General features: G+C 52.6%; 2 protein-coding genes and 1 long non-coding RNA gene across 3 annotated transcripts; 2 read left to right on the forward strand and 1 right to left on the reverse strand.

Moving 5' to 3' along the window:
* Positions 1–344: 344 nt before the first annotated feature.
* Positions 345–4,215, reverse strand: POLR2G (RNA polymerase II subunit G). The gene is made up of 8 exons (XM_002720997.5): positions 4,064–4,215; positions 3,840–3,949; positions 2,874–3,033; positions 1,816–1,866; positions 1,381–1,446; positions 1,204–1,275; positions 995–1,028; positions 345–776 (listed from the first exon to the last, which is right to left on the reverse strand). Exons 1-8 carry the CDS (start codon positions 4,073–4,075, stop codon positions 763–765), a joined length of 519 nt encoding a protein of 172 aa, XP_002721043.1. The 5' UTR covers positions 4,076–4,215; the 3' UTR covers positions 345–762.
* A 5-nt stretch (positions 4,216–4,220) lies between these two features.
* On the forward strand, positions 4,221–10,009 carry LOC138848779 (uncharacterized). Its single transcript, XR_011386846.1, has 2 exons — positions 4,221–4,302; positions 9,882–10,009. It is a non-coding gene; the product is annotated as an uncharacterized lncRNA (long non-coding RNA).
* A 293-nt stretch (positions 10,010–10,302) lies between these two features.
* Positions 10,303–14,041, forward strand: ZBTB3 (zinc finger and BTB domain containing 3). The gene is made up of 2 exons (XM_008274363.4): positions 10,303–10,440; positions 10,716–14,041. Exon 2 carries the CDS (start codon positions 10,767–10,769, stop codon positions 12,399–12,401), a length of 1,635 nt encoding a protein of 544 aa, XP_008272585.2. The 5' UTR covers positions 10,303–10,440; positions 10,716–10,766; the 3' UTR covers positions 12,402–14,041.
* The last annotated feature ends 442 nt before the right edge of the window (positions 14,042–14,483 follow it).

Genomic DNA, 14,483 nt, shown 5'->3' on the forward strand with positions numbered 1-14,483 from the left:
CCAGCGCACAATTGGCAAATAAAGGTCTCTGATGTTTCCCATGTTAGAGTTGTGCCAGAATCCCACCATCATCATTATCATCCTCTTGTTCATCCCTCCCTCCCTATCTACCTTCCACTCTCCCTTCTTTCCCATATTTTTAAGGGCAGGGGAAGGGTGAACACTGGAACTAGATTAGAACTCAGAATGGTTCTAATGATGATATCATTTGTTAGACGGCAAAGACCCAACCCTGAGTTCAGTGTAGCCTCAAGACTTTGGCAAAGGTCTAACCAGATCCACTGGGTGGTTCAGGCTTGTGGCAGTATCAGGCCAAGGGAAAGAGGAGCTAGTAAACAACTGCCTTTATTTTTTGTTAAAAAAAGATCACTTTATTTGAAAAGCAGAGTGAGAGAGGGAGGGAGAAGACAGAAACGGAAAGATACTCCATCCACAGGGTTCACTCCCCAAATAGTCCACAGCCAAGGCTAGGCCAGGCAAAGGCCAAGAAACTAGAAGTTCCATCTGGGTCTCCTATCTGAGTGGGGTCTCTTTTTCAAATAAAACGAAAATAAATATTAAAAAAGACACTTTCAAGAGAACCAACAACTTTTATGCTGAGAACACAGTCAAACGTCTGGAAGCAGCGCCAGATGTCTTCTGAGGACAAGGAACCGTCCTTGCCTCCACAACAGCGTCCGGACTGGGCCTCTGGGAAAGATGGGACTTGTGACAGTCATACTTCTTAAGATGACGACCAAATAAAGTGTGAGGCTCTTATGCTCAGCTCACTAGCCCTGTGAAGACAGGATACACTTCCAGTTAGACCCACAGCTTGGGGGCAGCCACCATGTGCTTCCCATCCCAAGGGCCCACGCCCTGGATCTCACAAGCAGACAGCACCATCGTTTCTTATGTCGCTGACTCAGGCAAAAACTCCTTTATTTCCTCCTCCCCCCACATTCCCTCTTCCTCTGCAGACATCAGCCCTGGCATGCACGACTCAGGCACTTACCCAGGTAATCGTCCATCAGGGAGCCAATGGCAAACTGCAGGAGGGAATGAAAAGGAAATGAAGCCAAGGCGAGGACAGAATCACCCCCTCCTCCCAGCCTCGGGCCTTCCGCCACCCAACCCTCTTCCTGGAAGAAGAGCACAGAAGCCTCAGCAACTGTGGGTGGAAAGAATCCAGATCTCAGCCCTGCCTGCTGCAGCGAGACTCACAATGTCGTTCTTGTCCACTCGGGTCCCCACAATCTTCAGGCGGATCTCATCATCCTGCTGAATCACAATGTCCTGGGCAGAGGAGGGAACAGGGTCCTCAAGACACGTCCAGGCCAACTCTCCCTCCCAGTGCCCTGATCTCTCCTCCCTCTGCCTGACGTCTTCCTCCCCACTCACCTCATCCATTGTCTTGTAGCATGGTGGGTTGGAATTGGGATCAAACTCCATCTCTGATGGGATAGACTGAAAGGAAAAGTCAAAGTAGGTCAACACTGTCATTTCCTTATCTATACACTTCTTTGGGAGGCAGAGAATACCCATCCGCTGATTTACTCTCCAAATGCCCACAGTGGCCCAAGCCTGGGGCCAGAGCCAGGAGCTGGGAACTCCGTCCAGGTCTCCCACCAGGGCAGCAGGGACCCAGTCACTTGAGCCATCACCAACCGCCTTCGTAGGGTGCACATTAGCAGAGGCTGGAGTCAGCAGCCAGAGATGAGTATAGAACCCAGGAGGGTCAGCACTTTCAACAGATGCTTCAGTAGATGACCACAAACGGGCGCATCTTTCTAGCCCCTACCCGGTGTCCCAGCCTACCCGGTGTCCCAGACTTACGTGTCGAGAGATGAAGCAAGACATTGGCCCAATTTCTGTGAAGAGTCCAACCTACAAGGAAAACGAATGATTTCGCTTTTTCTTCCCCTCCAAGTCTTTTGTTCCCATTTTTACTTGATTCCTACAATTTTACTCATGTTCTATGACCGGTATGAATTGTGGCATTTGTTTGCACTTCTCTTTTTTATTAACATTTCATTATGTATTTAGCTATTTTATGTACCTGAAACGCAGAGTGACAGAAAAAACAGAGAATCAGATCTTTTGTCCAATGGTTCAGTCCCTAAATGGCCCCAGTGGCTGGGACTGTACCCAAGACCCCAGAATACCAGCCAGGTCTCCCACGTGGGTGGCAAGGCCCCAGCACGTGGGTCATCTTCCACTGCTTTCTCAGGCACATTAGCAGGAAGTAGCACAGGAAACAGCACCTGGATGCCAACCGGCACACTGATACTCAACAATACTGGAATGTAAGTAAGCCTAACCCACTGCACCACAATGCCAGCACCAATCTTTCATTTTAAGTTAAGTAAAAACAGTGCAGTAGTAAAGAGCCTACACCTAGGACTTGAGAGAGAGAGAGAGAGAGAATCTTTCATCTGCTGGGTCACTCTCCAAATGGCTGCAATGATTAGGGCTGGGTCAGGCAAAAGCCAGGAGCCAAGAACTTCCTCTGAGTTTCCTACATGGGTGCAGGGGCCCAAGGACTTGGACCATCCTCCACCACTTTCCCAGGAGCATTAGTAGGGAGCTAGATGGAAAGCGGAACAGCCGGGACTTGAACCTGCACCCATATGGAATGTCGGTGCCGTATGTCATGGATTTAACCCGCTGGGCTACAGCGCTGGCCCCAGGACTCTACCCTTACGACTATTAATACTGAATCACGTGCCTCCTGAGTGAGGCAGGACCAAGATTCCTAGAACCATTTGCCAAGTGAGGAAACTGAAGTACAAAAAAGTGACTTAGCCAAAGGCACAGAGTTAGCAAGAGGAGCAGGGACCCAAACCAGCTCCTCCCAGGGACCACCCCGTTGCCTCCTCTATGTGAGGACTCACCTTGTTGACCTGAGTGACAACTGCATCCACGACCTCACCTTTAAAGGGCCGGAAAACAATGGCCTTGTACTTAACAGGATAAAGCACAAAGCCTCGGCCTGGCTGAATCACTCCTGCGCCGATGTTGTCTATGGTGGTGACAGCAATGACGAAGCCATACCTGTGAGGAGGATGAGAAAGAGAAAGGTTCTATATGCGGAAGGGCCTCTAACGCCATCTGCAGCAAGAGTCATCGAGCCTGGGAAGGGGTTAAGAGGGGAAGCAGACAGCATCTCTGCCCCCAGAGCGCTTCAGAACCAAGAGAAAGGGCAGGGATCAGCATCTGTAAAGGCCACGCGCTGCTCTCCTGTTTCACAACAAACATCCGAAGTGGCTGCAGTCTCTGACCTCAATCTTCGAGCTGCCTCAGAATCACCTGGGAGGAGCGTGTGAGCAGGCAGAGTCCCAGGCCTGCCCCAGAGATGTGAGGAGTCTTAGGAACGAACGTGCATCCAGGGTAATCTGGCTTTGCTGTAGGCTCAAGTACCGCCCGGCCCCGAGCTGAGTTCCAGTCCACTCCTACCGCTCTGGGAAGAACCCAAGGACAGTCAAGCCCCAGCCTCCTTCCTTCCTCACCCCGTCGACCCGCATTCTCTGGTCATTCACTCAGGAAACACACTGTGCCATGCCAACTCCCTGGGCTCAGCAGAAACCGAGGGACAAGGGTTAAACTGTGAGCCCCACGCGTGCTGGCCTCATTCCATCTTGTTCTCTGCATGTTCCCAGGGCCCAACACGGGGCCCGGCTCACAGCAGGAGCTCGAAAAACGCGCAGTAAAAGAATGAGAAATCTAGGCTGAAGGAAGTTACGGAGCGCTCCCCAGCGTGGGTGGCAAGGTGCTGCAGCCCACGCTGGGAGGGGGGCGGCTGCAGGTACAGGGTCCCGTGTGCGCGCCGCCGAGACCACACGCACGGCCACAGTACTCACTTGCCAGTGCAAGTCCCCTCCACCTCGGTGAAGAGCTTCTGCTTCACGGTGTTGAGCAAGTTAGGGCCAAAGTAGCGCGGGTGCAGCAGGATCTCGTGCTCCAGGGAGATCTGCGGAGACAGCGGAACGCAGACGGAGGATACGGGGCAAGCAGCAGCCCTCCGCACCGGCGCCCCGTTCCTCCTCTCGACCCAGCCCTCGCCATCACCCCGCGCCCTGCTCACGTGGTAGAACATCTTCCCCGACGAGACTCTAAAACAAGCCGCCACCAGCGCTACAAACACCGACCCACTGGCTTCACCGGAAGCGCACGCCGCGCAGCCGCCCCTCGCTTCCGGGTCCGCCGGAAGTGGGCGGGACTCCTTCCAGTCGATGGATACGATTGGGCCTCCCTGTGGAGGATTGATGAAGCTCCGCCCCTCGGTTCCTCCGACTGGCGCTCAAACCTTGCCCGCTCCGCCAAGTAACTTAAAGTATTTGTGAACTGAATATTTTAAACTGAATTAATTCCTGGTGAAAGATGACATAATTATTTTAACAGCGGAGTCATTCAGCAAGTATTTTACAGACTGCTTTCCCATAGTCAATGTGGTGTTAAGTATCTAGGTGGATAGTAGCCTTTTTTTTTTTTTCAAGGTTTTATCTATTTGGGAGGCAGAGTTAGAGAGAAGTAGAGAGAGAGAGGTCTTCCATCCCCTGGTTCACTCCCCAAATGGCCGCGAAGGCCGGAGCTGGCCCAATCTGAAGCCAGGAGCCTACTCAGGGTCTCCCACGTGGGTGCAGGGCCCGAGGACTCAGGCCATCTTCCACTGCTTTCCCAGGCCATAGCAGGGAGCTGGATCAGAGGTGGAGCAGCTGGGACTCGAACTGGCGCCCATATGGGATGCCGGCAATGGAAGCCGCGGCTTTACCCGCTATGCCACAACGCCAGCCCCTGCTCCACTTCTGATCCAAATCCCTTCCAAAAGCCTGCGAGAAGCAGTGGAAAACGACCCAAGTGCTTGGGGCCCTGCACCCACAGAGGAGACCTGGAAGAAGCCCCTGGTTCCCAGCTTTGGCCTGGCCCAGGCCTCATCGTTGTACCCTTTGGGGAGTGAACCAGTGGATAGAAGACTTGTTCCTTTCTCTCTCACTGTAACTCTGACTTACAAATAATTAAATAAATATTTTTTAAAAAAATTGTTGGCGGCTGGCGTTGTGGTGCAGTGGGATAAAGTCATGACCTGCAGCACTGGCATCCAATATGGATGCCGATTCAAGTCCTGGCAGCTCCACTTTTTTTTTTAAGATTTTATTTATTTATTTATTTATTTATTTTGAGAGGTAGAGTTACAGAAAGTGAGAAGGAGAGACAGCAAGAAAGGCCTTCCATCTGCTGGTTCAGTCCCAAAATGGCGGCAACGGCTGGAGTGCTGGCCCCAGCTCTACTTCTGATCCAGCTCCCTGCTAATGTACCTGAGAAGGCAGCAAGTCCTTGGGCCCCTGAAACAGGGGCCTGTGGGAGACCCAGAGGAAGCTCCTGGCTCCCTACTTTGGCCTGAGCTAGCCTGGTCATTGTGGCCATTTGGGGAGTGAACCAGCAGATGGAACATCTCTCTCTCTCTCTCTCTCTCTCTCACTCTTTCTGTAACTCTGCCTTTCAAATGAATAAATAAATCTTTAAAGAAAATTTTTGATAAAAACATACTAAAGATGTTTTCAGTCACTGCCATAATTTTGTAAGTGGAGATGGCTGGTATAGAGGTCCTTGTCCTCCCATAAAAAAAAATTCAAGCAAGAGACAGAGATTAGTGATAAGCAAGACAACAAGGTTTGATGAGTAGTGTATCCATTAGAACAGATGGGCGGCTGGCGCCGCGGCTCACTAGGCTAATCCTCCACCTAGCGGCGCCGACACACTGGGTTCTAGTCCCGGTCAGGGCTCCGGATTCTTTCCCGGTTGCCCCTCTTCCAGGCCAGCTCTCTGCTGTGGCCAGGGAGTGCAGTGGAGGATGGCCCAAGTGCTTGGGCCCTGCACCCCATGGGAGACCAGGAGAAGCACCTGGCTCCTGCCTTCGGATCAGCGTGGTGCGCTGGCCGCAGCGCGCCCGCTGTGGCGGCCATCGGAGGGTGAACCAACGGCAAAAAAGGAAGGCCTTTCTCTCTGTCTCTCTCTCACTATCTACTCTGCCTGTCAAAAAAAAAAAAAAAAAAAAAAAAAAAAGGGCACCTCTCTAGACAGATCTGAGAGAGGATGCCCAGCCATTCAGACTAGGGTAAGCAAGGCTACATGAATACATCCAACAGGCCAGTGGGCCTCTCAGCAAAGAACTGAGAGCTTCCAACGCATTTTGCATTTAGATTGGAGCTTATAAGGGAATAGGGTCCTGCTTTTCCCACCTTTTGGCCTTCCCCTTTTGGACAAAGGGTTTGCTGGATGTGAAGTAGATGACATTTAGCCCAAGGTTTTAGTACCCATTGTCACTGAACTGGGTAGTCCACTCGGAGCCAGGCAAAGAGGATGCTCCTGGGTGCCTTCCTTGGGTGCAAGCCTGGGACAGCTTTTAAAGTTATTGCAGTATGGTCAGGGCTTTGTGATTTAAAGTACCGGGCTGTTTCCACGGAGTGCTTGCAGGTGCTTTGTTTTACTTAGCCTCTTTCCACACATGTAAACTAATTTCTATCTTCCTACCTAGGAAAAACATGTATACCTATTTTTCCAGTATCTGATTAAGTTTGAGTACTTTTCCATCAGGTTTAACTTCCAAGTTATCTGGATGAGCATCCTATCAGAAGAGACACAGTACAAGAGGTTTTCTTTACCTTAGGCAATCAAACAAGGGAAAGAAATTTAATGTTTTGTCTAGATTATCTTGTGTAATATTCAGTGTCTTTGGCTTTTGAATGTTTAGAAAATGGAATCTTTTTGGGGGGAGAGTAAAGACTTATTTATTTGTTTTAAATTCAGAGTTACAGAGAAGGAGAAGCAGAAGCAGAGAGACAGAGAGAGAGATCTTTCATCCACTGGTTCACTCCCCAAATGGCCACAACAGCCGAGGCTGGGCTAGGCTGAGACCAGGAGCTTAGAGCTTCTTCTGGGTCTCTCACGTGGGTGCAGGAGCCCAAGCACTTGGGCCATCCTCCGCTGCTTTCTCAGGTACATGAGCAGGGAGCTGGATCAGAAATGGTGTAGCTGGTACCAAACTGACACCCATATGGGATGCCAGCACAGCAGGCAGTGGTTTTACCCGCTGCATCACAACACCAGCCCCAGAAAACTAAGTCTTAAGAGTTAAGATTTTTGGAGAATGCTGTGACATAGTAAGTAAAGCTGTCCCCTGTGACTCTGGCATTCTGTGTGGGCACTGGTTTTTGTCCCGGCTGCTCCACTTCCAATCCAGATCCCTGCTAATAGCCTGGGAAAAGCAGTGGAAGATGGCCCAAGTGTTTTGGCCCCTGCCATCCACATGGGAGATGTGGAGGAAGCTCCTGGCTCCTGGCTTTGGCCTGGCCCAGCCCTGGCCCTTGTGGCCATCTAGGGAGTGAACCAGATGATAGAAGATCTCTTATCTGTCTCTCTCTGTAACTCTGTCAAATATTTTTTTTTATAAATATATCTATGTATTTGAAAGGCAGAGCTAGAGAGAGGCAGAGACAGAGAGGTCTTCCATCCACTGGTTCACTCCCCAGATGGCCACAAAGGCCAGAGCTGAGCTGACCCAAAGCCAGGAGCCAGGAGCTTCTTCCAAATCTTCCCACACAAGTGCAGGGTCCCAAGGACTTGTCCATCTACTATTGCCTTCCAGGCCACAGCAGAGACCTGGATCGGAAGAGGAGCAGCTGGGATTCAAACTGGCACCCATATGGGATGCCAGCACTGCAGGTGGCAAATTTACCCACTATGTCAGAGTGCCAACCCCTCAAATAAATCTGAAAAAAATAAGATTTTTGGAGCTGGCATTGTGGTATAGCAGGTCAAGCCACCACCTGTGACACTGGCATGTGGTATTGGAGCACCAATTCATTTTCTTTTCTTTTTTTTTTTAAGATTTATTTTATTTATTCGAAAGAGTTACAGAGAGAGGTAGAGACAGAGAGAGAGGTCTTCCATCCTCTGGTTCACTCCCCAGATGGCCGCAATGGCTGTAGCTGTGCCGATCCAAAGCCAGGAGCCAGATAAGGTTCACTCCTCAGATGGCTGCGACAGTTGAGGCTGAGCCAGGCGGGCCTGGAACTCCATCTGGGTTTCCCACATGGGTGCAGGGACCCAAGGACTTAGGCCATCTTCTACTGTTTTCCCAGGCCATAGCAGAGAGCTGGATCGGAAGAGGCGCAGTCGGGACTAGAACCGGCGCCCATATGGGATGCGGAGCTTAAGGCTAGGGCTTTAACCCTCTGTGCCACAGCGCCAGCCCCCTTGGAGCGCCAATTCAAATCCTGGCTGATCTGCTTCCAATCCAGCTCCCAGCTAATGTGCCTGGGAAAGCAGAAGATGGCCCAAGTACCTGGGCCCCTGTACCTATGTGTGAGACCCAGATGGAGTTCCAGGTTCTTGGCTTTGGTAAGGCACAGCCCTGGCCATTGTGTGGCCATCTGGGGAGTGAATCAGATGGAAGATCTCTCTGTCTCTCCTTCTCTGTCACTCTGTCTTTCAAATACATAAGATTCTAAGACTATTACTGCAGTCCCTCTGCGAGTCCCTCTAGCCAGGTGTCTCGAATCAGTGCTTCCATATTTTGCTGGCATTGCAGGTGGCAGCTTAGCCAACTGTGCCACAACAGTCCCCAAAGCCAGCACCACTTGCATGTTTCCAGTACAAGTTTGTTGGGTAGATGAATTCTGCCAAACTCAGGTCTGATTGGAAAGCTTACCTGCAGAACGAAGTGGAGATGGGGGGTATGGGGAGTGAAGGGGTTGGTACCGGGCACTGAACTATTGTTCTGGATAACCTGTGGGCCATACTGCTGGCAACAGATAAGAGGCAGAAATCACCAACTCCCAACGGTATATACCTTTCCTCTGAGTGTCCAGGGACTCTTAAAGATTTCTTCAGGGACTGGCGCTGTGGCATAGTAGGCTAAGCTTCCACCTGTGGTGCTGCATCCCATATGGGCGGTGGTTTGAGTCCTAGCTGCTCCTCTTCCGATTCAGCTCTCTGCTATGGCCTGAGAAAGCAGTGGAAGATGGCCCACATGCTTGGACCCCTGCAGCCATGTGGGAGAACCAGAAGAAGCTCTTGGCTCCTGGCTTCAGATTGGCCCATCTCTGGCCATTGCAGCCATTTGGGGAGTGAAGCAGCAGGTGGAATATTTTTCTGTCTCTCCCTCTCTCTGTCTGTAACTCTACCTCTCCAATAAATAAATAAATAAAAATCTTCAGAATTACGTTATTTCTGTCATGAGATGTTCAAGAGCCCTGACCCTACCCCCACCCTTCCTAACAGCACCTGCTCAGTATGCTGTGGACATAGAAAAGGCCACTGCAACGCTTCTTTGCGAGTTGACCATGGAGCACAGGCTAGGGACACCACGACAGCACCCTCGCAGCTGTCTTCTGACACACCTGGTGCTGAGTCAAGGGCCCCGAACCATCCGGTTGGAAGAGGGGGCAACAAAAGCATCACAGAATTTTGCTGGGAGGAACCCTCAAGAGACAACCGCAGTTCGGAGCCTCGTGGCTACTGCCCACAGTTAGGACACAGTGTTCTGCCTAAGTTGACAGAAAGGCGCCCTGTGCTGTTATCTTACCACCGTATCTCGGGTTTGTTATTGTTCCTGGGTTTGTTATTGCTAACTGTTATCTTCCACCATATTCTGGGTTTGTTATTGTTCACCGCATACCAGGGGTTCAAAATCGTGAGCCCTCCTGGACAGAATACTATAAAAAGCTGTGTAACTGGCTGTTGGGCGCCACGCTCTGGTAAGCAGTGTGGGTCCCCATCGGTTACCTTGATGCTCGTTTTCAGTCACATTCATGTGTGACTGCCACTGGTTTTTGTAATATTCTATTTTAGCTGACGAGCGGATGCAACAGCCCAGCAGTCTTTTGCTTCTCCCTTTCTAGGTCACCTTGCAGCGGGGACGGCGCTCAGCCCGCTCTGGCGCTCTGCGGAGTTGCCGACCTCCCGCTCCACCTGGAGCCTCCAGTGTTCAGCTCCCAGCAGCCCGGTCCCCGCCCACCTGAGGCCACAGGTAGATGGGGAAGTTCAACCAATCCAGAGGGCTCTGAGGCAAAGAAGGCGGGAGAAAGAGGAAAATGTTCAGGACAGGAAAGGCAACCAATCCGGTGCCGAATTGCCTGAGCGATGGCCGCGAGTATCCATTTGGAGACGTCGGCCGTGGTGGGAGGACTAGAGGACTGTGGGCCAATCCGTGACGGGGGAGGGCGAGCTTGAACCAATCAGAACTGAGAAGGTGGGAAGGGGCGGAGCTCGCCTGGTGGCTGCTGGGTGGTGGGTGAGGGATCAGCTTTCTCTGCTAGTTCCCACCCTGGCAGTCTTTAGCCCCTGGAATGCGAGAAGGAGAAGCTCAGGGACTTCCAGAAGTGGGGCGTAGAGGCATCGCCCGGGAAGGCCTGGGAGCAAAAGAGACTGCTAGTTGGAGGAACCGCTGGAAGCTACCGGGTGGGCATCGAGGAAGCGGAGGCTGGTTAGGGGGCGGGACTTCCGGGGGCAGGGCTATGGTGAACGGGGGCGGGGCTTGTAAAGGTTAGGCCGAGGGGGCGGAGCTAATAGATCTTTGGGTGTGATCTAGGAGAGAGCCGGGTAGTAACTTAAGCGAGTGTCTTGGGGTCGGGATTGTGTTGCCAGAGGCCTTGGGGTGGCAAGCGATAGTTAAGGGCTAACGTTCAGGCTGCGGGGGAAGTTGTCTGCCCTAACCCACTGTCCTCTCTTCCCAGGGAGCAACTGGTGGGGACCTTTCTTGGGCCTCTTTCCCTCCGTGGGATGCTATGGAGTTCCCAGAACACAGTCAGCAGCTGCTGCAGAGCCTCCGGGAGCAGCAGTCCCAGGGTTTCCTTTGTGACTGCACCGTGATGGTGGGTAGCACCCAGTTCCTAGCCCATCGGGCTGTGCTGGCCTCGTGCAGCCCGTTCTTCCAGCTTTTCTACAAGGAGCGGGAACTGGACAAGAAGGATCTGGTGTGTATTCACAATGAGATTGTCACAGCCCCTGCTTTTGGGTTGCTTCTGGATTTTATGTATGCCGGCCAGCTGGCCCTCAGGGGGGATACCCCGCTGGAGGACGTGCTCGCTGCTGCCAGCTATTTGCATATGAACGACATTGTTAAGGTGTGCAAGCAGCGGCTGCAGGCCCGGGCCCTGACGGAAGCAGACAGTACCAAGAAGGAGGAGGAGACCAACTCACAGCCCCCCAGTTTGGAGTTTTTGTCCAGCACTTCCCGTGGCCCCCAGCCTTCCCTGGCATCTGCTGAGACATCGGGCCACTGGGGCAAAGAGGAATGGAAAGGCCCAGCCGTCCCCTCGCCTAACGTCCGCCCTCCAGATGAGCCACCGATGCTTGGCGGGGCTGATACCACACAGCCCGGCATGGAGGTTGACTCACCACATCTCCGGGCACCTCCCCCACCAGTGGCTGATCTCTCTCTTGCCAGCCCCAGTAGCTCAACGGAGACAATTCCTGCAAACTACTTCTCTTCTGGTCTCCCAGCTGTTTCCGTGGAGTCCCTGACGCCTCTTGACATGGGCCCTGAGAGTCTGAGGGTGGTGGAACCGAGGGAGACTGGAGGACCATTGCAAGGCTTCTATCCCCCAGCTGCAGTCCCAGCCCCGGCCCCGGCCCCGGCCCCGGCTCCGGCTCCTGCCCCGGCCCCGGCCCCGGCCCCGGCCCCGGCCCCGGCCCCAGGCCCGACCTCAGCCCCAATTCCAGCCCAGGCTCCAGCCCCAGCTGAAGCTGAGCTGGTCCAGGTGAAAGTGGAAGCTATTGTGATCTCAGATGAGGAGACGGATGTTTCGGATGGACAGCCCCAGGATCCTGAAGGACTGTTTCCACCTGGAGGAGCTGTTTATGGTGGACAACCCTCCCAGCCAGAGGCTTTTGAGGAGCCAGGGGCAGCAGGACTGGCAGAGGTGGGGCCGAGTGACCACTTCCTGCCTCCTGACCCTCATCTGCCGTACCATCTGCTGCCAGGCCCGGGGCAGTATCATCGAGGACTGGTGACCTCTCCCCTGCCTGCACCCCCAGCCCTGCACGAGCCGCTTTACCCGCCTTCTGAGTATGAAGCAACCCCAGGAAGCTTTGGCGTTTTTACTGAAGATGTTCCCACCTGCAAGACATGTGGGAAGACCTTCTCGTGCTCTTACACACTGCGGCGACACGCCACTGTGCACACCCGAGAGCGACCCTACGAGTGCCGCTACTGCCTGCGCAGCTACACGCAGTCAGGGGACCTCTACCGCCACATCCGCAAGGCTCACAATGAGGACCTGGCCAAACGCAGTAAGCCGGATCCGGAGGCTGGCTGCATTCTAGGCGTCCAGCCCCTCCCGGGCTCCCCGACAGCAGACAGGCAGAGCAGCAGTGGTGGAGGACCACCCAAAGATTTTGTACTTGGCCCCAAAAACTGACGTTTGGGGGTGCGTGAGCTGATGCCAGCCTGCACTTGCTGCCCTTACATGGCATCGCTCTGGCTGAGTGACGGCACGCCAGTGCCGCCAGGTTGAAAGTCCCTACTTTTCTTTGCTCAGCCAGATACGCAGGACATTATGGGGCAGAGTGTATCATTCCGCTCTCTCCAAGTGCACGGGGAATTCCTTGAGGTGTGATTGCTTCTCAACTCTATGTTTTGAAATATAAAGCTAGCAGTGAAAGTCTCTCTTTGGACTGGTGTTGGCTGGTTTCTTCCACAAACCCGCACGCCTCATACCCTCCTCCAGTTCTTTATGAATCCCCCCATCTGTACTTGGCATAGGGGTAGGGGTCGGATTGCTTATGAGGAAAAAGGCAGAAGGCAATGGAGACTTAGGAAAATATGCAAACTAGGGACTCTTACACAATTATGGTTTTTTATTGTAACTGTGTTCTGGGCTGTTTTAAGTACTTCATATAAATATTCATTTGATGCTCAACAACTTTATGGGGTATTGGGTGTTAACATTCACACACACACCGTGTGTGAATTTTTTTTTTTTTTTTAGACAACTTTAAGAATAAAAATCCAAAGTTAACTTGGTGACAGTCACAGAGCTGGTTAAGGGGCGAATCAGGATTTGAACCTGGCTTGTGACTCCAAACACCATGCGTGTTGGTTTAAGATATTGATGAAGGTAATTAATGGAGAACTATTGTTTTTCTTCTTTTGTCCCTTTTGAGTGGCTTTGTTCCCTTGTTACCTCTGCTTTCTACACAGAAAGGCCTTTGGGTGATTGTCTCAACAGGTACTGATGACTTGATATTTTGGCCTACATGTCATAAATGTGAATTGAGGTCTTTGGAAACAGAAGAGAAACTGGGAAGGCGCAAAGCACTGGGCCACATGGTGATAGATTATTGGGGAAGGTGAGGGCCTATGGTGGTGTGGAAATGGGGACTGGGGAAAGCTGACGCAAGAAACTCTGCTTGGGAGGGTCTTAGGAGTTCATCCAGTTCTACCCCTCACTTTATAAGGGTGATGACAAAAGCCTACAGGGGTTCTCTTGCTTACCTAAGGTCACATAGGTGGTTGTTGACCAGTGGGCATAGCAGTTGAATGGGGGCTGGGGCGCTATGTGATGAGCAACAGAAGGGCTCTAGGAATTAAGAAAAGGGTCTGCCTAGCCCGAGAGGAGGAGCAGAGCTGAGGCCGAGGACTAGCTGGGTCCATACAGATCCTCTCCTTGGTACCTGAGGACCTCAGTACCAAGGTTAAACTATGAGTACAGGCCGGTGCCACGGCTCACTAGGGTAATCCTCCACCTTGCGGCGCTGGCACACCGGGTTCTAGTCCCAGTTAGGGCGCCGGATTCTGTCCCGGTTGCCCCTCTTCCAGGCCAGCTCTCTGCTGTGGCCAGGGAGTGCAGTGGAGGATGGCCCAAGTGCTTGGGCCCTGTACCCCATGGGAGACCAGGATAAGTACCTGGCTCCTGCCATCGGATCAGCGCGGTGCGCCGGCCACAGCGGCCATTGGAGGGTGAACCAACGGCAAAGGAAGACCTTTCTCTCTGTCTCTCTTTCTCAGTGTCCACTCTGCCTGTCAAAAAATTAAAAAAAAAAACAAAAAACAAAAAAACAACTATGAGTACAAGTCCACTTTCCTAATTTCTTTTCTCTCTTTGTGAGCCTGCATGGCATATTCAGCACTGTGAGATCTCCCTAACAAGCCACTGTTTTTAAGTTACAGGAAGGAGAAGGAACTGAACAGCAAAGAACTGGCCAAAGATGGGACTGGCGCCGTGGCTCACTTGGTTAATCCTTCACCTTCGGCGCTGGCATCCCATATGGGCACCGGGTTCTAGTCCCCGTTGCTCCTCTTCCAGTCTGGCTCTCTGCTGTGGCCCGGGAAGCCAGTGGAGGATGGCCCAAGTGCTTGGGCTCCTGCACTCCCATGGGAAACCCGGAGGAGGCACGAGGCACCTGGCTCCTGGCTTCAGATCGGTGCAGTGCCGGCCGTGGCAGCCATTTAGGGGGTGCACCAACGGAAGGAAGACCTTTCTCTCTCTCTCTCTCTCTCT

The sequence above is a fragment of the Oryctolagus cuniculus genome, chromosome 1, assembly GCF_964237555.1.
Source record: "Oryctolagus cuniculus chromosome 1, mOryCun1.1, whole genome shotgun sequence".
NCBI lineage: Eukaryota > Metazoa > Chordata > Mammalia > Lagomorpha > Leporidae > Oryctolagus > Oryctolagus cuniculus.